This window comes from Haliotis cracherodii, unplaced genomic scaffold, assembly GCF_022045235.1.
Source record: "Haliotis cracherodii isolate W230 unplaced genomic scaffold, xgHalCrac1.p SCAF_22, whole genome shotgun sequence".
In the NCBI taxonomy this organism is placed as follows: Eukaryota; Metazoa; Mollusca; class Gastropoda; order Lepetellida; family Haliotidae; genus Haliotis; species Haliotis cracherodii.
In genome coordinates this window covers 6,899,476-6,924,180 of record NW_027266278.1, presented here as the reverse complement: position 1 = coordinate 6,924,180, position 24,705 = coordinate 6,899,476, and the positions used below count along the sequence as shown (strand labels likewise).

Here is a 24,705-nt window from a genome sequence, read left to right as displayed (position 1 = left end):
AACACCACCAACTACACTCACACCTACACCCACACCCACATCTACACCACCACCTACTCCAAAACCCACACCCACACCTACACCTACACCCGCACCCACACCCACATCTACATCACCACCTACACCAAAACCCACACCCACACCCACACCCACATCTACACCAACATCTACACCACCACCTACACCAAAACCCACACCCACATCCACATCTACATCACTACCTACACCAAAACCCACACCCACACCTACACCCACACCCACATCCACATCTACACCACCACCTACACCAAAACCTACACCAAGACCTACACCTACACCCACATCTACACCACCACCTACACCAAAACCCACACCCACATCTACACCACCTACACCCACACCTACACCCACACCCACACCCACACATACACCCACACCACAACCTACACCCACACCTACACCCACACCTACACCACCACCTACACCCACACCTGCGCCCACACCCCCACCCACATCTACACCACCACCTACACCCACACCTACACACCCACCCACACCCACACCCACATCTACACCACCACCTACACCTACACCCACACCCACATACTTATACTTATACTTATATATGTGTGTGTGGCTGTACTTGTCCGGGCTGATGCCGCTAATAGTGCTAGCCCACTGAGATACCATGCCGCAGTTTAACATGAATACCCCACTCAGACACAGTATACTGACTCCGAGCCGACCAGTCCTTGTTTTAGCCCCTTAATGCCGAGCGCCAGACAGGGTAACAACAAATACCATCTTTTAACGTCATTTGGAATGACGCGGCCGGGGATCGAACCCCGGACCTTCCGATCTCCGGGCGGACGCTCTACCACTGGACCATGGAGACGCTGTGCCACTATTATATAGAAGGCCGAACACGGACATAACGAAATAACTGCTTCATCGTAAGCACATGGCTGTTATATATTTGTTCGTTTGTTTTTATCTTTCAATTCAGCTCAGTGCCCCGTTCCACAAAGCGATAGTAGCTCTACGACTGTCGGAAGCCTGTGCTAAAGTATGAGTTACGATCATCTTAGCGCTAGATCGCTTTGTGGACAGGGTCGAGAACTGGGCCATTTTGCACAAAGCGATCTTAGTGCTAAGATGATCGTAACTCCCATACTTTAACATAGGCTTACAATAGTCGTAGCACTAAGATTGCTTTGAGCAAGTGCGCCCTGGTGTTGGAAAATCCAAATAAGGAACGAATTTCAACAGTACCTTGGAGTTCGTTATCTACTAATGATATTTGCTTCTTCTAGTTATGTTACATTGAGGTACATGTACAGTGTTTACAGACTGGACCACGAATTGTTTATTGCCAATCAGACATGTGTATATTAATTACTGACAGTGTTTGTTTGTAAATACTTATTGATAAGTTAAAATTATTCATAAAATATTTATTTATGTTTCTTAAAAACGAGTTACATCTACAATTTGGCCTAATCCACCAGACATGTCAGCACAACTCACAACAGTTAATCAAATGTAAAATGTCCAAGTCAAATATTGCAGCTATAGAACCGTTACTCCGGTCGTGTTTGATATGTAATAAATCAACTGTCAAGTTGTGGCTGGAGTTAGCGTTTTAAATACAGCGTACAGAAATGGACTTTGTAAACCGTTTGCATGATCGACCTCAAGATAACGCCAACACCTCACCGATATAACAATACTCCATCTCAACCAGTTAGATATTGTAAAAAAAGCGACACGACAATTTCTACTAAAATCAGACTCATTTGCATGATTACGGGGGCACGGGTGGCCCAGTCGTCTAAGTCGCCGCGATTCGCTGTGCAGAGTTGCGTCCCTTGGGCATGCCAGAAACCTATGATTGTGGGTTCGAGTCCCGGTTCGCCCCGATTATGTTTCTAGGTTTGTCAGCACCATACCCATGCTCGTGGGTTTCACAGAAGTGGTAAATGTCTGAGACCTGTATCACTTCGGGCTTTCCTCCCACATTAAGCTGACACGCTGCGATATAACTGGAATACTGTTAAAAACGGCGTTAAACCCAACTCACTCACTCGCTCACTCACTCACATGAATACGACTATACCATGAGCGTGAATCACTATCAAACAGTGATGATACCAAGATGATACCTTAGAAGATAATATTTTCCCATTCCTTGATAATAATGGGTGTTACTCAGATTATTTTCAAAGGTTCTGCCAACCACGATATTCCTGCGATAAAGTTGTCAACATATATGGAAGGAACAAGCCTACTTGAGTTGTGCTTAGTATTAGACATTCACATAGTGAATGGTAGACTAGGTGCGGATAACCAAATAGGAGAGTACACTTATGTCAGCCCTAATGGTTGTAGTACCATAGATTATGTTGTATGCTCATCTGACTTCTTTTATCATATATGTGATTTTGAGGTTGTGCCTCGATGTGACTCACTACATCTACCTGTAACTATGACAACGCCTGTGGTAAAATGCTCCGCGGAAACGCAATCATCAGACAGTCGTGTTCGATACACCTGGGTGGATAACAAGCAGGAACATTTCATACATAATATGGAATCGCCCGAAATTGCAACGAATCTGGAAAACGCGAGCTTAGAAGCTCTTACTGACATAGAAAAGAGTGTATCAACGTTTACAGAGGCAATTCTTTCAGCAGCAAGTATGTTGAATAATAATAACAATCGTCAACATAATTGTAAAACAAGAAACCCGTGGCATGATGATAACTGTCTGTTAATGAAACACGAACGCTGTCGTTACTTAACAAATTTAGAAAAAACTAAAGACAATGAAGACTGGCTGAACTACCATCAAATTAGGAATGAATATAAGACTATTTGTAGAAAAAACAAGGGGATTACATGACCAGTAAACGTACCACACTGGAGCAAACTACTGATTCAAAGTCATTCTGGAAGAACATCAAGGACTTGCAGAATACTAAAAGTAACTATAATCCCATAGATTCAAAAGAATGGATGGAATACCTCGAAAATTTATTTAATCAATCTACCATTAAAGAAGATAGTGATTTCTTAAATGACGAAGCCGAACCACTAAAAATAGAAAGCGAGGAAATCTCCCGCGACATCCTGGATGGACCAATCAAAAAAGATGAAATTATTGACAGTATTAATTCTCTCAAAAACTCTAAATCACCTGGTATGGACAATATTCTACCAGAATACCTGAAGTTTGCACTACCTAAGATTGTCCCTCATGTTGAGATAATTTTCAATTGTATCTTTGATAGTGGTGTTTTTCCAAAAGATTGGGATACAGGTGTTATTATCCCATTACATAAAAAAGGCTCAAGATTAATCAAAGATAACTATATAGAGCTATTAGTTTATTGAGTATTTTGTCTAAAGTGTTCACAAGTATATTAAATAATAGATTAGTGTTTTGGGCAGATATATATGACAAAATATCAGAATGTCAATGGCTTTAGACGAGGATACTCGACAATTGACAATCTATTTATTTTAAATGCTATTATTCAAAGATATTTAGGTATGTCTGGTCGTAAGTTATATGTAGCCTTTATAGACTTCTCAAAGGCGTTTGACTCTGTTCGTCGTTCTTATTTGTGGAAAGTATTTGGAAAGCACGGTGTCAGCACGAAGATGTCCAAAATGTTAAAGTCAATTTATGGTAATGTCAAGGCATGTGTCAGAAGTAACAACCTGTTGTCAAACCAATTTCAATGTAATTTAGATGTTAGACAAGGTTGCGTTTTAAGCCCCTTCTTATTTCAATTATTCATAAATGATATTGTACACATAATGGAACAGGAGCAGCTATACGGAGTACAGATACACCCTGATATTATACAAGTTTTATTATTGCTCTTTGCAGATGATTTGTTTTTAATTTCAGACACTATTGGAGGACTACAGAAGGAACTATCTATCTTGGATAAATATTGTGTGGACTGGAGTATGTCAGTTAACATTGAAAAATGGTATCTGAATGGACAACTTGTGGAAGTCACACAAGGGTAGAAATATTTAGGTTTGTTTTTTAGCACCAGGCTTTCATAGACACAAGCTTTAAGCAACATAGCAGTTCAAGCTAAAATGGTACTTATCAACTTATTAAAAAGCATTAATTGTTTACAACCTTATTCTCCAAAATTTCTTTTCAGATTGTTTGACTCGAAGATATCACCTATGTTACTGTATGGGTCAGAAATATGGGCATTCCATAAAATTTGAGAAGTTGAGAAAGTTCATTTATATGCGTGTAAATGGTTATAGAATGTTAAACAATGTACATCAAGTAGCGCTGTATTGGGTGAATGTGGCAGATTCCCTTTACTTATCAATGCAATGATGAGAGCTTTTAAATATTGGCTACGTTTAATGTATATGCCGGGTATCTGCTTACCTAAAAGTATTATGAAATGATGTATCTATATGATAGTCAAGGAAAGAAGAATTGGGTTACTAATATTAGAACAACGTTATTTTCACTCGGATTCGGTCATATTTGGTTATCACAATCACCCGGTAACGTACAGGTATTTACTTCGATGTTATTTCAACGTTTGAAAGATAATTTTCAACAAATATAGCATAGAAGTGTATGTAATAGCTCCAAAATGTCCTTCTATTCTCATTTTAAATTAACGTTGAAGTGTGAAGAATATTTGTATTGTGTAACCGTGAGTAAATTCCGGTCATGTATGTCAAGGTTTAGATGCAGCGCACACTGGCTGGAAATAGAAACTGGTAGAAAACATAATATCCCTCGCGAACTATGTCAAGTTGGCCTAACAGAAAACGAGTTTCATTTCCTGCTAGTGTGCCCTGCGTACACTCACCAACGCCATCTCTATATTCCTTCAAAATATTATTTACACCCAAATGTCCATAAGTTTAACATTCTTTTATCTACAACCAACACAAAGCTGATTATTAATATCGCTAAATATATGTATCACAGTAAAGAAGAGAGAACACGTATTTTATCATTATGACTGTTGCCATAAATATGTCATACATTTTGTACAAAGGGCTCTGTGGCCTGTACTGTACTGAATAAAGATCTGATACCAAGCATTATATATATTTTGCTAAAACCGGTTCAGTATATTCTGATCATGAAAACTATTTCCGAGTTATCAGGTGCCTCGTCACCTGCATTGACCTATCTTATTATAGACAACGCATAAACGATAAGTCGCCTTTCCAGTTTTCGGATATGCGTCGCTGATATAGCCGGAAAGTGACGTCATCAGTTTCCGTGATGTAAGTCAAATGTCACATTCTCGCACTGGAATATTTGTATAGATTGCTAAACATATTCGGTAACTAAATTTATATACGAAAATAGCGGATAACGCGAGTAACAAACTACAGCCGGTCCTGTATTACGTGTGGGTGTGGGTGTGGGTGTGGGTGTAGGTGGTGGTGTAGATGTGGGTGTGGGTGTGGGTGGTGGTGGAGATGTGGGTGTGGGTGTAGGTGGTGGTGTAGATGTGGGTGTGGGTGTTGGTGGTGGTGTAGATGTGGGTGTGGGTGTGGGTGGGGGTGTAGATGTGGGTGTGTGTGTGAGTGGGGGTGTAGATGTGGGTGTGGGTGTGGGTAATGGTATAGATGTGGGTGTGGGTGTGGGTGGTGGTGTAGATGTGGGTGTGGGTGTGGGTGTGGGTGAGGGTGTGGGTGGTGGTGTAGATGTGGGTGTGGGTGTGAGTGGGGGCATAGATGTGGGTGTGGGTGTTGGTGGTGGGGTAGATGTGGGTGTGGGTGGTGGTGTATATGTGGGTGGTGGTATGGGTGGTGGTGTAGATGTGGGTGTGGGTGTAGATGTGGGTGTGGGTGTGGGTGGTGGTGTAGATGTGGGTGTGGGTGTAGGTGGTGGTGTAGATGTGGGTGTGGGTGTGGGTGGTGGTATAGATGTGGGTGTGGGTGTGGGTGGTGGTGTAGATGTGGGTGTGGGTGTGGGTGAGGGTGTGGGTGGTGGTGTAGATGTGGGTGTGGGTGTGAGTGGGGGCGTAGATGTGGGTGTGGGTGTTGGTGGTGGTGTATATGTGGGTGGTGGGGTAGATGTGGGTGTGGGTGTAGATGTGGGTGTGGGTGTGGGTGTGGGTGTGGGTGTGGGTGGTGGTGTAGATGTGGGTGTGGGTGTGGGTGGTGGTGTAGATGTGGGTGTGGGTGTTGGTGGTGGTGTAGATGTGGGTGTGGGTGTGGGTGGTGGTGTAGATGTGGGTATGGGTGTGGGTGTGGGTGTGGGTGTGGGTGGTGGTGTAGATGTGGGTGGTGGTGTAGATGTGTGTGTGGTTGTTGGTGTTGGTGTAGATGTGGGTGTGGGTGTGGGTGGTGGTGTAGATGTGGGTGTGGGTGGTGGTGTAGATGTGGGTGTGGGTGTGGGTGTGGGTGGTGGTGTAGATGTGGGTGTGGGTGGGGGTGTAGATGTGTGTGTGGGTGTGGGTGTGGGTGGTGGTGTAGATGTGGGTGTGGGTGTGGGTGATGGTGTAGATGTGGGTGTGGGTGGTGGTGTTGATGTGGGTGTGGGTCTGGGTGGTGCTGTTGATGTGGGTGTGGGTGTGGGTGGTTGTGTAGATGTGGGTGTGGGTGTGGGTGAAGATGTGGGTGTGGGTGTGGGTGGTGGTGTAGATGTGGGTGTGGGTGTGGTGGTGGTGTAGATGTGGGTGTGGGTGTAGATGTGTGTGTGGTTGTTGGTGTTGGTGTAGATGTGGGTGTGGGTGTGGGTGTGGGTGGTGGTGTAGATGTGGGTGTGGGTGGTGGTGTAGATGTGGGTGTGGGTGTGGATGGTGGTGTAGATGTGGGTGTGGGTGTGGTGGTGGTGTAGATGTGGGTGTGGGTGTAGATGTGTGTGTGGTTGTTGGTGTTGGTGTAGATGTGGGGTGTGGGTGTGGGTGTGGGTGGTGGTGTAGATGTGGGTGTGGGTGTGGGTGGTGGTGTAGATGTGGGTGGTGGTGTAGATGTGTGTGTGGTTGTTGGTGTTGGTGTAGATGTGGGTGTGGGTGTGGGTGGTGGTGTAGATGTGGGTGTGGGTGGGGGTGTAGATGTGGGTGTGGGTGTGGGTGGTGCTGTAGATGTGGGTGTGGGTGGTGGTGTAGATGTGTGTGTGGGTGGTGGTGTAGATGTGGGTGTGGGTGGTGGTGTAGATGTGGGTGTGGGTGGTGGTGTAGATGTGGGTGTGGGTGTGGGTGGTGGTGTAGATGTGGGTGTGGGTGTGGTGGTGGTGTAGATGTGGGTGTGGGTGTAGATGTGTGTGTGGTTGTTGGTGTTGGTGTAGATGTGGGTGTGGGTGTGGGTGTGGGTGGTGGTGTAGATGTGGGTGGTGGTGTAGATGTGGGTGTGGGTGGTGGTGTAGATGTGTGTGTGGGTGGGGGTGTAGATGTGGGTGTGGGTGTGGGTGTGGGTGTTGGTGGTGGTGTAGATGTGGGTGTGGGTGGTGGTGTAGATGTGTGTGTGGGTGGTGGTGTAGATGTGGGTGTGGGTGGGGGTGTAGATGTGGGTGTGGGTGTGGGTGTGGACGTGGGTGGTGGTGTAGATGTGGGTGTGGGTGGTGGTGTAGATGTGGGTGTGGGTGGGGGTGTAGATGTGTGTGTGGGTGGTGGTGTAGATGTGGGTGTGGGTGTGGGTGTGGGTGGTGGTGTAGATGTGGGTGTGGGTGGTGGTGTAGATGTGGGTGTGGGTGGGGGTGTAGATGTGGGTGTGGGTGTGGGTGTGGGTGTGGGTGGTGGTGTAGATGTGGGTGTGGGTGGTGATGTAGATGTGGGTGTGGGTGGGGGTGTAGATGTGGGTGTGGGTGTGGGTGTGGGTGTGGGTGGTGGTGTAGATGTGGGTGTGGGTGTGGGTGGTGGTATTGATGTGGGTGTGGGTCTGGGTGGTGGTGTTGATGTGGGTGTGGGTGGTTGTGTAGATGTGGGTGTGGTTGTGGGTGAAGATGTGGGTGTGGGTGAAGGTGGTGGTGTAGATGTGGGTGTGGGTGTGGGTGGTGGTGTAGATGTGGGTGTGGGTGTGGGTAGTGGTGTATATGTGGGTGTGGGTGGTGGTGTAGATGTGGGTGTGGGTGTGGGTGGTGTTGTAGATGTGGGTGTGGGTGTAGGTGGTGGTGTAGATGTGGGTGTGGGTGTTGGTGTGGGTGTGGTTGGTGGTGTAGATGTGTGTGTGGGTGTGGGTGATGGTGTAGGTGTGGGTGTGGGTGGTGGTGTAGATGTGGGTGTGGGTGGGGGGTGTAGATGTGTGTGTGGGTGTGGGTGTGGGTGGTGGTGTAGATGTGGGTGATGGTGTAGGTGTGGGTGTGGGTGGTGGTGTAGATGTGGGTGTGGGTGGTGGTGTAGATGTGGGTGTGGGTGGGGGTGTAGATGTGTGTGTGGGTGTGGGTGTGGGTGGTGGTGTAGATGTGGGTGATGGTGTAGGTGTGGGTCTGGGTGGTGGTGTTGATGTGGGTGTGGGTGTGGGTGGTTGTGTAGATGTGGGTGTGGGTGTGGGTGAAGATGTGGGTGTGGGTGAAGGTGGTGGTGTAGATGTGGGTGTGGGTGTGGGTGGTGGTGTAGATGTAGGTGTGGGTGTGGGTGGTGGTGTAGATGTGGGTGTGGGTGTGGTGGTGGTGTAGATGTAGGTGTGGGTGTGGGTGGTGGTGTAGATGTGGGTGGTGGTGTAGATGTGTGTGTGGTTGTTGGTGTTGGTGTAGATGTGGGTGTGGGTGTGGGTGGTGGTGTAGATGTGGGTGTGGGTGGTGGTGTAGATGTGGGTGTGGGTGGGGGTGTAGATGTGGGTGTGGGTGTGGGTGTGGGTGTGGGTGGTGGTGTAGATGTGGGTGTGGGTGGTGGTGTAGATGTGGGTGTGGGTGGGGGTGTAGATGTGGGTGTGGGTGTGGGTGGTGGTGTAGATGTGGGTGTGGGTGGTGGTGTAGATGTGGGTGTGGGTGGTGGTGTAGATGTGGGTGTGGGTGGGGGTGTAGATGTGGGTGTGGGTGTGGGTGTGGGTGTAGATGTGGGTGTGGGTGGTGGTGTAGATGTGGGTGTGGGTGTGGGTGTGGGTGTGGGTGTGGGTGTGGGTGTAGATGTGGGTGTGGGTGGTGGTGTAGATGTGGGTGTGGGTGTGGGTGTGGGTGTGGGTGTAGATGTGGGTGTGGGTGGTGGTGTAGATGTGGGTGTGGGTGTTGGTGGTGGTGTAGATGTGGGTGTGGGTGGTGGTGTAGATGTGGGTGTGGGTGGGGGTGTAGATGTGGGTGTGGGTGTGGGTGTGGGTGGTGGTGTAGATGTGGGTGTGGGTGTGGGTGTGGGTGTGGGTGTGGGTGAAGATGTGGGTGTGGGTGAAGGTGGTGGTGTAGATGTGGGTGTGGGTGTGGGTGGTGGTGTAGATGTGGGTGTGGGTGTAGATGTTGGTGTGGGTGTGGGTGGTGTTGTAGATGTGGGTGTGGGTGTAGGTGGTGGTGTAGATGTGGGTGTGGGTGTTGGTGTGGGTGTGGTTGGTGGTGTAGATGTGTGTGTGGGTGTGGGTGATGGTGTAGGTGTGGGTGTGGGTGGTGGTGTAGATGTGGGTGTGGTTGGTGGTGTAGATGTGTGTGTGGGTGTGGGTGATGGTGTAGGTGTGGGTGTGGGTGGTGGTGTAGATGTGGGTGTGGGTGTGGGTGGTGGTGTAGATGTGGGTGTGGGTGGGGGTGTAGATGTGGGTGTGGGTGTTGGTGTGGGTGTGGTTGGTGGTGTAGATGTGTGTGTGGGTGTGGGTGATGGTGTAGGTGTGGGTGTGGGTGGTGGTGTAGATGTGGGTGTGGGTGGGGGTGTAGATGTGTGTGTGGGTGTGGGTGTGGGTGTGGGTGGTGGTGTAGATGTGGGTGTGGGTGTGGGTGATGGTGTAGGTGTGGGTGTGGGTGATGGTGTAGATGTGGGTGTGGTTGGTGGTGTAGATGTGTGTGTGGGTGTGGGTGATGGTGTAGGTGTGGGTGTGGGTGGTGGTGTAGATGTGGGTGTGGGTGTGGGTGATGGTGTTGATGTGGGTGTGGGTGTGGGTGATGGTGTAGATGTGGGTGTGGTTGGTGGTGTAGATGTGTGTGTGGGTGTGGGTGATGGTGTAGGTGTGGGTGTGGGTGGTGGTGTAGATGTGGGTGTGGGTGGTGGTGTAGATGTGGGTGTAGGTGGTGGTGTAGATGTGGGTGTGGGTGGGGGTGTAGATGTGGGTGTGGGTGGTGGTGTAGATGTGGGTGTAGGTGGTGGTGTAGATGTGGGTGTGGGTGGGGGTGTAGATGTGGGTGTGGGTGTGGGTGTGGGTGTGGGTGGTGTTGTAGATGTGGGTGTGGGTGTGGGTGGTGGTGTAGATGTGGGTGTGGGTGTAGGTGGTGGTGTAGATGTGGGTGTGGGTGTGGGTGGTGGTGTAGATGTGGGTGTGGGTCTGGGTGGTGGTGTTGATGTGGGTGTGGGTGTGGGTGGTTTTGTAGATGTGGGTGTGGGTGTGGGTGAAGATGTGGGTGTGGGAGAAGGTGGTGGTGTAGATGTGGGTGTGGGTGTGGGTGGTGTTGTAGATGTGGGTGTGGGTGTGGGTGGTGGTGTAGATGTGGGTGTGGGTGTAGGTGGTGGTGTAGATGTGGGTGTGGGTGTGGGTGGTGGTGTAGATGTGGGTGTGGGTGTGGGTGGTGGTGTAGATGTGGGTGTGGGTGTGGGTGGTGGTGGAGATGTGGGTGTGGGTGTAGGTGGTGGTGTAGATGTGGGTGTGGGTGTGGGTGGTGGTGTAGATGTGGGTGTGGGTGTGGGTGGTGTTGTAGATGTGGGTGTGGGTGTAGGTGGTGGTGTAGATGTGGGTGTGGGTGTGGGTGGTGGTGTAGATGTGGGTGTGGGTGTGGGTGGTGTTGTAGATGTGGGTGTGGGTGTGGGTAGTGGTGTATATGTGGGTGTGGGTGTGGGTGGTGGTGTAGATGTGGGTGTGGGTGTGGGTGGTGGTGTAGATGTGGGTGTGGGTGTGGGTGGTGGTGTAGATGTGGGTGTGGGTGTGGGTGGTGGTGGAGATGTGGGTGTGGGTGTGGGTGGTGGTGTAGATGTGGGTGTGGGTGTGGGTGGTGGTGTAGATGTGGGTGTGGGTGTAGGTGGTGGTGTAGATGTGGGTGTGGGTGTGGGTATGGGTGTAGGTGGTGGTGTAGATGTTGGTGTGGGTGTGGGTGGTGTTGTAGATGTGGGTGTGTGTGTAGGTGGTGGTGTAGATGTGGGTGTGGGTGTGGGTATGGGTGTGGGTGGTGGTGTAGATGTGTGTGTGTGTGGTGGTGTAGATGTGTGTGTGTGTGTTGGTGTGGGTGTGGTTGGTGGTGTAGATGTGTGTGTGGGTGTGGGTGATGGTGTAGGTGTGGGTGGTGGTGTAGATGTGGGTGTGGGTGTGGGTGGTGGTGTAGATGTGTGTGTGTGTGTGTGTGTGTGTGGGTGTGGGTGGTGGTGTAGATGTGTGTGTGTGTGTGGGTGTGGGTGTAGGTGGTGGTGTAGATGTGGGTGTGGGGGGTGGGTGTGGGTGTAGGTGGTGGTGTAGATGTGGGTGTAGATGTGGGTGTGGGTGTGGTTGTGTGTGTAGGTGTGGGTGGTGGTGTAGATGTGGGTGTGGGGGTGGGTGTGGGTGTAGATGTGGGTGTGGGTGTTGGTGTCGTTGTAGGTGGTGGTGTAGATGTGGGTGTAGATGTGGGTGTGGGTGTGGTTGTGTGTGTAGGTGTGGGTGGTGGTGTAGATGTGGGTGTGGGTGTGGGTGGTGGTGTAGATGTGGGTGTGGGGGTGGGTGTGGGTGTAGGTGGTGGTGTAGATGTGGGTGTGGGTGTGGGTTGTGGTTGTGTGTGTAGGTGTGGGTGGTGGTGTAGATGTGGGTGTGGGTGTGGGTGTAGATGTGGGTGTGGGTGTTGGTGTCGTTGTAGGTGGTGGTGTAGATGTGGGTGTGAGTGTGGGTGTACGTGGTGGTGTAGATGTGCGTATTGGTGTGGGTGTGGGTGTAGGTGGTGGTGTAGATGTGGGTGTGGGTGTGGGTGTAAATGTGGGTGTTGGTGTACGTGGTGGTGTGGGTGTGGGTGTGGGTGTGGGTGTGGGTGTGGGTGTAGATATGGGTCTGGGTGTACCCTCCCCTGATTCCCTCTGACCTACACACCTTATAATAAATGAATAGTTCTTAATAACAATGGTTTAATGAAAATAGTGATTGAGTGAGTGAGAATTGTTTTGCGCCGCATTTAGCAATATTCAAGCAATATCACGGCGGGGGACACCAGAAATGGGCTTCACACATTGTACCCATGTCGGGAATCGAACCCGGAACTTAAGCATGACGAGCGAACGCTTTCACCACAAGGCTACCCGAACGTCCCTAGTGTAAACAGATGCATACGGGGTGCAAGAATCAAGGCTTCGCAAGAAATAAATGCCTTAAATATATTGTCAAATACGAAAAAGATATATACCTGGCAGTGACAGGGTTAACGTACTTGTACCTAGGTGAGCGTATTAGATGCTGGCGTAAGATATTTTTGATTTGAGATGAAAATCCACCGCATACGAGTAAGTTAAATACAGCAAATATTTGGAAACTAATAATATATTCCTTTTGCCTGCATAGTCTCATACAATCGAGTTAATAATCACTTAATTACAGACAAATGGCCACCCTCAATAGTGGGTCTTTGATAGGCATTTAGAAGTTGGAGTGGGTGAGTGAGTTGGGTTTAACGCCGCTTTTAACAGTATTCCAGTTATATCGATCGCGGCGTGTCAGCTTAATGTAGGAGGAAAGCCCGAAGTGATGCAGGTCTCAGACGTGAACCACTCTGGTGAAACCCACGGGCACGGGTATGGTGCTGACAAACCTAGAAATATAATCGGGGCGAACCGGGATTCGAACCCACATTCATAGGTTTCTGGCGTGCCCAATGGACTCAACTCTGCACAGCGAATCGCGGCGCCTTGAACGACCCGTGCCCCCTAGAAAAACATCGAAAATATGAAGCTACATGGCTACTCCTTGACCCTTCACCAGCCAATTCACAAAGCATAAAGAAGTTGTTATCCATAAAAAAGTGTCATGTATACACCTTCTCCCTGTTTAGGAAATTACGATATAAAAATAAAACATGTCTGTAGTAATCAGATATATAACATTGAGGGTATATCACACCGATGGACCCCTACAAATCGGCCCTGACCAGTGCAGTAATTAATAATACCGGCCTTGGTAGTTTATCTCGACAAGCACACACACACACACACACACACACACACACACACACACACACACACACACACACACACACACACACACACACACACACACACACACACACACACACACACACACACACTATTGTATTTCCTTTTTGTCTTTTCAATTCAAGCGTTTTTCATTTTTTCAATACATTCACAAAACACATGCCAGCATCATTGACGATATCATCATCGATATCACCACCACCACCACCACCATCATCATCATCATCGTCATGAAATAGCAAATAATTAATGACCTTTTCTTTTTAAAATAACATTGAAAGTGTTATTTACATAAATGCATGCACATTTCGATAACCGATTAACATGTCACTTCTAACTGAAATCATCATCATCAGAGAGAAATCATACCGATATCAATGTGACAGTATTGCACATGACACCATGCCAGTATTTTCCAAGCTTACACATGCCCTTCAGTATAAACAGACAATGATAATACCTGACTTGATGGCTATTGTATTTCCTTTTTGTCTTTTGAATTCAAGCGTTTTTCATTTTTTTCCATATATTCCCAAAACACATGCCAGTATCATTGATGATAACATCATCGATATCATCATGATCATCATCATTCAAAACAACATTTATGAACAAAACATTGGTATCAATATAATTGTATTGCACAATATTAATGTCCTAGTATTTCCACCCCCATCCAGACTCCATTCCTTATTGTCATTTAAATTCAAGCGTTTTTTCCATACATTCACAAAAAAACACGCCATAATCATTGACGAATTGACGATATCATCATCGATAACACGCCCACCACCATCATCATAGCAAATAGCAAATAATTTATGACCTTTCCTTTTTAAAATAACATAAAAAATGTTATTTACATAAATGCATGCACATAACCGATTAACATGTCACTACTAACTGAAATCATCGTCATCAGAGAGAAATCATACCAATATCAATACGACAGTATTGCACACATATAACCATGCCAGTATTTCCCAAGCTTACACATGCCCTTCGTATAAACATACTATGATAATACCTGACTTGATGACGGATACTGCCTCCTCCGCATTCATCCATTTTGGCTGCCGGTCTGGATAGGCATGAAATGGTTCCGGGGAATATAAGTAATATGTCCGTGATATACAGCTGTATATACCCCGACTTTCCAGGAGGGGTCCTGCAATGCGCCTCACCAGAGCCATATCTGCCTGTGTCGTAGTCCTGTGTTCATTGATCGCGCCAAGCGACGCGAACCAGCGGATCTCGTATGTTGAAGTGTGACCTAGTCTACCGGGGAACTGCAATGTCACACCGACCCTTTACCCTTGACGACTGGACATGTAGCGTGGTCTCCACGATAAAATGAGTCACGTTATGGGATTGCTCACATTTGATGCACGTTCACGTAGAATTTTAGCTGCATTACAGATGAATTCACAAATGCCGGTATTTAATCCAAATTCCAGATCTCTGCTACCAAGTGCTATGCCATAGGGTAGTTTGGTCTTGTCTGTGGTCACGTAGCCATTTTTGCCATCAATCATCAGTTATCCACTTTTACAAGAAGCCTGAGGTACCATGACCCGCTAGTAAGAACATGTACTAGATAACATATGCTTCAAACATCCTTCCTTGAACGGCGGAGCAATACGCTAGCGGAATGTGTGTTTCACAATTTGAATCAATATTGTTGCTTGTTTGTTAAAGCCGCACTCACAGCATTAGCCAGCATACGGCGGTTTGTAAATAATCGAGTCTGATCCAGAGAATCCAGTGATTGACATCATGAGCATCTATCTACGCAGTTGGGATATGATAATATGCATCAACCAAATCAGCAAGCCTGACTACCCGAACCCGTTAGTCGCCTCTTACTGCAAGCATGGGTTGCTGAAGACCTATTCTACCCCGGATCTTCTCGGGTGAAATCAGTACTGCGATGTTAAGATTTGATGAATTTAATCCGTCAACCTAACTAACGCTTGAGCCCGTGATGGAACTATGTGCAACTTTAGGGCAATTGTTTTTACTGAAAGTAAACATGTTCCTTCAGGCTAGTCTAAGTTAAAAAATCCGAAATGAAAAAAACCCGATTGAGTTATTAAAGGCAGATGGTCTTAGAGACTTACATTAGAGTGACACGAGCTCAACCATTCCGTTAGCACCGGTTGTCATTCGATTTGGATATTTTGGTTCTTTGAACTTGCGTCAACAGGAGCGAGTGTAATAGGTTATGTCATTGTGTCAAGTGATTTGTTTGCAATGTGCTCAGATTTAATATCGGATCTCGGACCGTGACACCGCATATGCCAGTCAGTTGTACATTTCAATCACGTGACTATGAAATCCACACCAGTTCGTCAGCAGGTTTCTATGGGATAATAATTTTGCTGAAAGATTTAGAGACAATATTTTGTCATCCGATATATCATCTATGCTTAATGACTGTTGCACTCTTGCCTTGACCGATATCGACCAAGCTGTTGAAGTTTTTACTGATGCTATTCACCAGGCTGCGGACTTCATGAAGAAAAAGAAGAAAACTTATCCTGTAAAATCAGATCAACCATGGTTTGACTCAGAATGTGATTTCAATCGATCAGAAACGCTGAGGCTACTGAAATGTTTTAGAAGATCCTCGAACAGTGAATCACCACATTTGTATATTACTCAACGCAATAAATATTATGACCCAATAAGGAGCAAAAAGAGAGACAATATAATGCATCTGTCAGAGACATTTTACTGACAATATAAATAACTCAAAAGAGTTTTGGAGTGTGCTGAGGAAATATACAACCAAGTCGTCAAAAAAAGGACGATGTAAATATATCAGAATGGTTTTCGTATTTCAAGAACTTATTTGAAGAATGTGAGGCTAATTTGCCAGAACAGACTGAAAACTCTGATACTGACTATAATGCTGATGATACGGCCGCCTGTGAACTGGACCCTCCGATCACTCAAGAAGAGATACAAGAAGCAATCTATAAGCTAAAAAAAATTCTCAAGGGTAGATAACCTTATCTCAGAATTTTGTAAATCCTCCTCCGATATATTGTTGCCATACATGGAATTGTTGTTTAATGTCATTTTTGAATCATCTTATTTCCCAGAATCACGGAATACAGGAAATCAGTAATGATTCCAGGGGTACGCGGAAGGGATAAGTATGTCCAACGGTTGCAACCGCAACTCACTCACTCTGCAAAAAAAGTACCGTATTCGACGTAATAAGCACCCCGCTCTAATAAGCGCCCACGGCGAGATTTGATAGTATATTGGCTAGTGAACAATACAAATTAGCACCCCTTCCGATTGAACAATGTACACAAGACTTATTTATCCGTGTATTATACGCACTCGTGTGTTACATGCACCCTTAATTATGAGCAATTCTGGAAAAAATATATCTGTCGTGTATAATATGCACAGGCTTTGTATCATTTCAGGCTGTAGGCATAAACCACGAAAATTTACGATCTTTCAACTCTGTTTATTTTCACAATTTTTTTATTCTAATAAGGGGCCCCTATTTCAAATTTTGAGAGCGCCCTGGGCGCTTATTACGTTGAAGACGGTATGTGTTTGTCGTTTGATACCGCACAGAACTCCTTCCAAGGGACGGCGTCCTGTATGCACCAGACAATCAAGGGATGGACAGAAATCAGGTCACACGATAGCACACAAGTATGTGTTTGTTGCCTGGCACTGCACAGCAGAACTCCTGCCAAGTTCCAAAGAAGTAGACGACGAGGGGGAGTTGTTTGTCGTGCAATAAAATACGACAAGGAGAATAAACGACGTAGAGTGCAGGTTTATTCCCCCTGCCGTGGTTTATTGTACGATAAACAGCGACCACGAGTGTTTTTTTAATATGAGATATCAACATTATTTACAGCCTCTTAAGGAAATTTACAAGCTTGAAAATATTTACCTGTATCTAAATAATGATGACTCCCTGAATACGGTCTGATTGCGTCATTGTCGGACAAGTCCATTTTATGAACAGGGGTTTCCGGAATATTCTCACAAACAAAATTGTGCCAAGTGTCAGAAGTGACTTCCCGTACAGAGCACTGTCCCTAAAAAGTCGCTATTGTAACCTCTGATCTGGGAAATGGCGGCACGTTCAATTGATGTATATTTTGTATTTATCATTGTATGTATTTTATTATATTTATTAGAAAATATAAGAAAAGAAGTATCTTCAAGCTGAATATGGCCAAGTGTATTGTACGCTGAGAACTCTTGTCATTTATGAACAACAAATGTACATGACAGAATATCAAACTACTACTACTACTACATTATGATTGTTTTTGGACCGCCTCCGTGGTCTAATGGTAGAGCGTCCGCCCGAGAGAGTGGAAGGTCCGGGGTTCGATCCCCGCCAGCGTCATACCAAAAGACGTTAAAAGGTGGTACTTGTTACCCTGTCTGGCGCTCGGCATTAAGGGACTAAAACAAGGACTGGTCGGTCGGAGTCAGTATACTGTGTCTGAGTGGGGTATTCATGTCAAACTGCGGCATGGTATCTCAGTGAGCTAGCACTATAAATCGGCATCAGTCGGGACTGGTACAAGCAGCCACACATACACGTCACTATATAAGTGCAATAATCTTGGACGCGACGTTAAACCCCATTTCACCTTATCGTTGTTTTTGTAAGATGGAGAAGAAGTAACCAGATAAAAGTAGCACTGAACAAAGAAACAAGTAAGGTTGTTGCTATCAATGGTTCGATGAAGGTCATCTGGCAACGATCCCCGACCCTCTCTACTCCGCTATCACGACAAGCCTGGAGTACTCAGGACCTGTAAGTCTTCCTAGAATCAAAGGAGGTCTCCATGTCAAGGTTGCTGATCTAGTTTGCTGAGTTTGGTTCATATATAATGTTTACCCTTTCCCCGATCCAAATGACCTATAGTTAACAGAGCTTGATAACACGCCATGTGCTTGACAACACCGTTACGAAACTACAGTTAAACGTCCTGACTATTCAGCTGTAAAAACTTGTGAGTTGGACTTAACGCCGCCTGATCAATATTTCAATTTTATATTATATATGATTTCGGTGGAACGCCCAAACTAGGTGGTTGGGTGAGTGATTTAAAAAAAAATAAATCTCACTTTGAACAGTATACCAGCTACATTACAGTGTGTCATCTTACGTGGGAGGAAAGCTGAAGAGAGGGCGGATTGAGGGGGATTTTGCATTGAGACCAGATATGTTTTCAGCTACAAAACCAGATATTTTTTCATTAAAACTATGAGGCAAAATATTTTATTCCATAAAACACATGGAAACAATGCGATTTTTGTGAGGGACAATCACTTTTCCTCCCAACAATATAATGTATTGAAAGGTCGGAACCCTTAGGTCAAACGAAGGTGGGAGGTTTGATTCATTCATCACAATCGGGGCAAATGAGGTTTGAACCTACGACCAATGGATGTGCTTTGGCTGGGAGGTGGGGTTCGGTTCCACTCATGGGTTGAATATGTGAAGCCGCGTGTTGGTATTTCCTGGTGTGATATGTCTGAAATATTACTCAAAGCATCTAAAACCACAAACACTCACTCACTCATAAGAAAACATATGCGAGTTTAAAAAAAATAAGACCAGTAGCCGAAACGCATACCAAGGTTTTGGAACTGGTCGTTAACCCTGGTCGGGGGGGTCACAGGTGGCCCAGTCGTCTAATTTCATGGAGAGATGTCCCTAAGGCACGCGAGAAACCTATAGTCACCGGTTCGAATCTCTGATTATGTTTCTTGGTTTGTCAGCACCGTACTTGTGCTCGTGGGTTTCACCAAAGTGGTAGACGTTTGAGACCTGCATCACCAAAGTGGTAGACGTTTTTGACATGAATCACCAAAGTGGTTGACGTTTGAGACCTGCTTCACCAAAGTGGTAGACGTTTGAGACCTGTATCACCAAAGTGGTAGACGTTTGTGACATGGATCACCAAAGTGGTAGACGTTTGAGACCTGCATCACCAATGTGGTAGACGTTTGAGACCTACATCCCCAAAGTGGTAGACGTTTGAGACCTACATCACCAAAGTGGTAGACGTTTGAGCCCTACATCACCAAAGTGGTAGACGTTTGAGACCCACATCACCAAAGTGGTAGACGTTTGAGACCAACATCACTTCGGTGTCAAGCTGACACGCCGTGAAATAACAGGACAGTATTCAACGTTACGTTAAATCAAAACTCAATCCTTAACGACATATCTTGTCTGAGACACCCAGTCCAAAAATTGTACCAGGTTTCACATGACACTCTGGACATTAAGTTAATTTTTCATCTTCTGAGACAACACGTTGAAATGCCAGAGACTGGGTGAGGTACTGAGGAAGTGTCATGGTTTCGAGCTCGCCCTTGAAGAAGGGATGGAGTCCTGGCTGGGATCTCTTGGTGGCAGCTGTCAGCCTACTCACTTCTCCTTCACCTAGGAAGTGAATTTTGTCAGTTATCTCATCAGCTATCAACCTGCTGCAGGAACGACCGCTCCGAACCAGATATTTCATCAGTTTTCAACCTACTGCAGGAAAGATCACTCTGAACCAGATATTTCATCAGCTATCAACCTGCTGCAGGAACGATCACTCTGAACCAGATATTACATCAGTTTTCAACCTACTGCAGGAAAGATCACTCTGAACCAGATATTTCATCAGTTTTCAACCTACTGCAGGAACGATCACGCTGAACCAGATATTTCATCAGTTTTCAAAAACCTACTGCAGGAACGACCACTCTGAACAAGTTATCTCATCAGCTATCAACCTGCTGCAGGAACGATAATTCTGAACCAGTTATTTCATCAGTTTTCAACCTACTGCAGGAACGACCGCTCCGAACCAGATATTTCATCAGTTTTCAACCTACTGCAGGAAAGATCACTCTGAACCAGATATTTCATCAGCTATCAACCTGCTGCAGGAACGATCACTCTGAACCAGATATTTCATCAGTTTTCAACCTACTGCAGGAACGTTCACTCTGAACTAGTTATCGCATCAGTTTTCAACCTACTGCAGGAACGACCACTCTGAACAAGTTATTTCATCAGCTATCAACCTACTGCAGGAACGACCACTCTGAACAAGTTATCTCATCAGCTATCAACCTGCTGCAGGAACGATAATTCTGAACCAGTTATTTCATCAGTTTTCAACCTACTGCAGGAACAATCACTCTGAACCAGTTATTTCATCAGTTTTCAACCAACTGCAGGAAAGATCACTCTGAACCAGTTATTTCATCAGTTTTCAACCTACTGCAGGGACGATAATTCTGAACCAGTTATTTCATCAGTTTTCAACCTACTGCAGGAACGATCACTCTGAACCAGTTATTTCATCAGTTTTCAACCAACTGCAGGAAAGATCACTCTGAACCAGTTATTTCATCAGTTTTCAACCTACTGCAGGGACGATAATTCTGAACCAGTTATTTCATCAGTTTTCAACCTACTGCAAGAACGATCACTCTGAACCAGTTACTTCATCAGTTTTACAACCTACTGCAGGGACGATAATTCTGAACCAGTTATTTCATTAGTTGTCAACCAACTGCAGGAACGGCCACTCTGAACCAGTTATTTCATCAGTTTTCAACTTACTGCAGGAACGATCACTCTGAACCAGTTATTTCATCAGTTTTCAACCTACTGCAGGAACGATCACTCTGAACCAGTTATTTCATCAGTTTTCAACCAACTGCAAGAACGGCCACTCTGAACTCTGTATCAGTTAAATTAGACAGTTCGACTCAGCAGGATTGCCCCTCCACTGCCTACAGCCACGCTGAGAAAGGCCCCGACAAAGGACCTTCCATTCCAGAATGTGTGCCCGCATCATTTCCCGCCACCTACCAACCGGTTGGTACCCGTAAAGATCCGGGCTCGATTAGGTCATCAGTAACCAATGCTTGACGTAAAAGGCGACTATGCTTGTGGTAAGGGGAGACTAACGGGATCGGGTGGTCGGGCTCGCAGACTTGGTTGATGCTCGTCATCGATCCCAATTGCGTGGATTGACGCTCATGATATCAATCACTGGAGTGTCTGGTCCACACTCGATTATTTACAGACCGCCGTCATAAAGCTGGAATATTGCTGAGTGCGGCGTCAAACAACAACAACAACAACAACAGCCGTGTTCAAATAAAGAAGTAGCAGGCCTTTGTGACCTGCGGGAAGAGGTGGTCTTTCCCACAGCATACAAGAAAAAAGTACACTGCATAGTCCACCAGTTCACACAATGGGAACATTCAGAATAAACTATGTACGATGACTTGTCAGCCTCAGTGAAGAAAATTCTGCCCAAACTGTCCCTAGGAAGATGTTTTGTTTGTTTGTTTGTTTGTTTAACGCCAGTGACCAATACCCCAGCTATATGACGGCGGTCTGTAAATAGTCTAACTTTAACCTTATTAATAACACCTAAACATAAGATCATAGTACTACTAATTAATATTAATTACTGTGCACCAATATTACCAATAATAAGTCAACAATATGGAGATGATAAAAGTTTAGCATTACTTCTATTTGTTTGAAATTTCGGTGCGAATGCAATCTCGTTAAAATCAGATCTGAGTTCTCGCTGCCGCTTAACAAAGATGTGAGGACATCCCATTACGGGTCACGTCAGAACGACCTTACGCAAACTTTGACCGACCACTGAAACAACCAATAGAAGTCGACATCAGCCAATTAGAAAGCAGCTTTCTCGAGGTCTACGGCACTCGATCCAACCTGGCGACCTCCTTTTTAGACTATGTTTGAAACATATGTTGACACAGTTCTCGATCAAAATTTTGAAAACTGAACACACGAACATTCCGGAATGTTTAATACACGGTTGCGATTGTATGGCCGTGCTTCCTACAAAGCCTCCTCCGTTCAAATGTTTATCCTACGGAAGCGAGAGACATTTTGGACGGAACCAGTCGTACGGACCGTAACTGTCGTTTTGAATACCCCGTGTTAACGTTTTCGAGGTTGCATGATTAGAAAACACATTACGACTGTCATTTTCATGATCTGGTAAGCGACGCTTTGATTGGTCGGATGAAAGGTCGTTCTGACGTGACCCGTAATGGGATATCCTCAGATCTTTGTTTAGCAATAACAAAAACTGATTTTAATGAGATTGGATGCGAATGTAAAATTTGTTCGCCACGCAAAATTTGACAAAAACTACCTGTATGTCAATATAAATTAATTGGCATAAGTGTTCACTTATAGTGAGTGATTATGGTTTCACGCGGCTTTGAGCAATACTCCAGCAATATCACGACGGGGGACACCAGAAGTAGGGTGGTTGGTTGGTTTGTTGTTTAACGTCGCACTCAGCAATATTCCAGCTATATGACGGCGGTCTGTAAATAATCGAGTCTGGACCAGACAATCCAGTGAGCATCCAATATCATGAGCATCGATCAACGCAATTGGGATCGATGACATGCATCAAACAAGTCAGCGAGCCTGACCACCCGATCCCGTTAGTCGCCTTTTACGACAAGCATAGTCACCTTTTATGGCAAGCATGGGTTGCTGAAGACCTATTCTACCCCGGAATCTTCACGGGACACCAGAAGTAGGCTTCACACATTGTGCCAAGAGGGGAAATCGAACCCGGGTCTTCAGCGTGACGATTACCTACATGGGTACAATGGGTACAATGTGTGAAGCCCATTTCTGGTGTCCCCCGCCGTGATATTGCTTGAATATTGCTTAAAGTGGCGAACGTACACACTCACTCACTCAAATTGTGTGCCAAAGACAACATTACGTGATACCTTTGTCAACCACACTGTACGAACTTCACGCATATCACCATCAAAATCAGTCTTGAACTTTACATAATTATTTAAAAACAACAACAATCCAAGTCATGTCGTTTATCCGATACTATTCCATATGATCTTATATGGTTGTTTTAGAAAACCTATATGACTGCCTTTCTAACCCTCTACAGCTCTAGGTGCGGTGGGGTAGCTTAGTGGTTAAATCCTTCGTTTGTCAGGCAGAAGATCAGGGCTCGATTCCCAACTTTGGCACAATGTGTAAGGCCCAGCTTGAGTACAATTGGAAATAAAAGTGGGAGCATTTTGCCTGACAGCGAACTTTGATACATGACACCTGACGATTTTTAATGATTCTAACGTCCTTTTTACTCCCAGACGGCTTAAGGTCAATTGATGTGCGATTTCGGTCGTATGGACTTTGACCGAGTCGAAGTAAACAAGAATTTAAGTAATGTTTTCACGTGATTTCCAAGCGCAGTCCGTTGATGTACTTTGGACTTTGATACCGTTCCATAAAAATATTTTTAACGTGATTCTATCATACTATTTGAATTTCCGACTTCCTGACCTTCAAATAATCTGTATTGTTTGTCGTCTCATGTACTAAATTACCGGCTGAAACTTTTTATTTTATTTTAAAAAACAAAAACGAATTTCTCGTTTCATGAACAAATTCTCGCTGTTTTCACAGAAGGGTAGTAAGTATGCCTATGTCTTTTCCTCAGATTGTAAAAACTCTCTGCCATTTGCGTTTTATAGATGTGAGGTGAAATGGGGTTTAACGTCGCGTCCAAGATTATTGCACTTATATAGCGACGTGCATGTACTGCCGTGTTTGTGTGGCTGCTTGTACTAGTCCGGACTGATGCCGATTTATAGTGCTAGCGCACTGAGATACCATGCCGCAGTTTAACATGAATATCCCACTCAGACAAAGTATACTGACTCCGAGCCGACCAGTCCTTGTTTTAGCCCCTTTATGCCCAGCGCTAGACAGGGTAACAACAAGTACCATCTTTTAATGTATTTTGGTGTGACGCGGCCGGGAATCGAACCCCGGACCTTCCGCTCTCCGGGCGGACGTTCTACCATTAGACCACGGAGGCGGTCGCGTTTTAAAGAAGTATAACACAGTTACATCCCGAGAGTACTTGATATGAACATAGACACTTTTCGAAATTAATCTATTTGTGAACCATATTTCCACATGCCCAAAGACACTCGTAGGACACGGAATGCCCATGTACTGGGGCCGATTTAAGGTGTGTGTGTTGTTTGCTTAACGCCCCTCTCAGCAATGTTCCGCTCATATGCCGGCGACCTGTAAATAATCAATTCTGGTCTCGACAATCCAGTGATCGAGATTGTGAGCATCGTCTATCGCCTTCAGGGTACGAAGACTGGCAAGCACACTGACCGAGCCTGACCACCCGATCCATTTGCCCCCCTCTCACGAACAGGTTGCCGGGGCCAATTGTGACCGGAGACCCCAAGGGGATTTCATAGAGTGGGTAAGGCGAATGCAGTGATGCTATTGGTTCCAGGAATTACGTCAAATCAGAAAATGTTCTCTTTCTGGATAAAAACTCTTTACCGAATTTTAAACACACCTTAGTTTGATAAGATAGTCGAGTTTTAGAGGTGACATAGATGAGAGAGAAATGAGCAT

The 24,705-nt window shown here is 45.8% G+C and overlaps 1 protein-coding gene across 1 annotated transcript in view; it reads right to left on the bottom strand.

Moving 5' to 3' along the window:
* LOC139471235 (succinyl-CoA:acetate/propanoyl-CoA:succinate CoA transferase-like) overlaps window positions 1-14,834 on the bottom strand; it is a 34,666-nt gene extending 19,832 nt beyond the window's left edge. The window contains exon 1 of the mRNA XM_071253528.1: window positions 14,245-14,834. Coding sequence (XP_071109629.1) covers window positions 14,245-14,410 — 166 coding nt within the window. The 5' untranslated portion in view covers window positions 14,411-14,834. The remainder of the gene's footprint in view (window positions 1-14,244) is intronic.
* Between the last annotated feature and the right edge of the window lie 9,871 nt (window positions 14,835-24,705).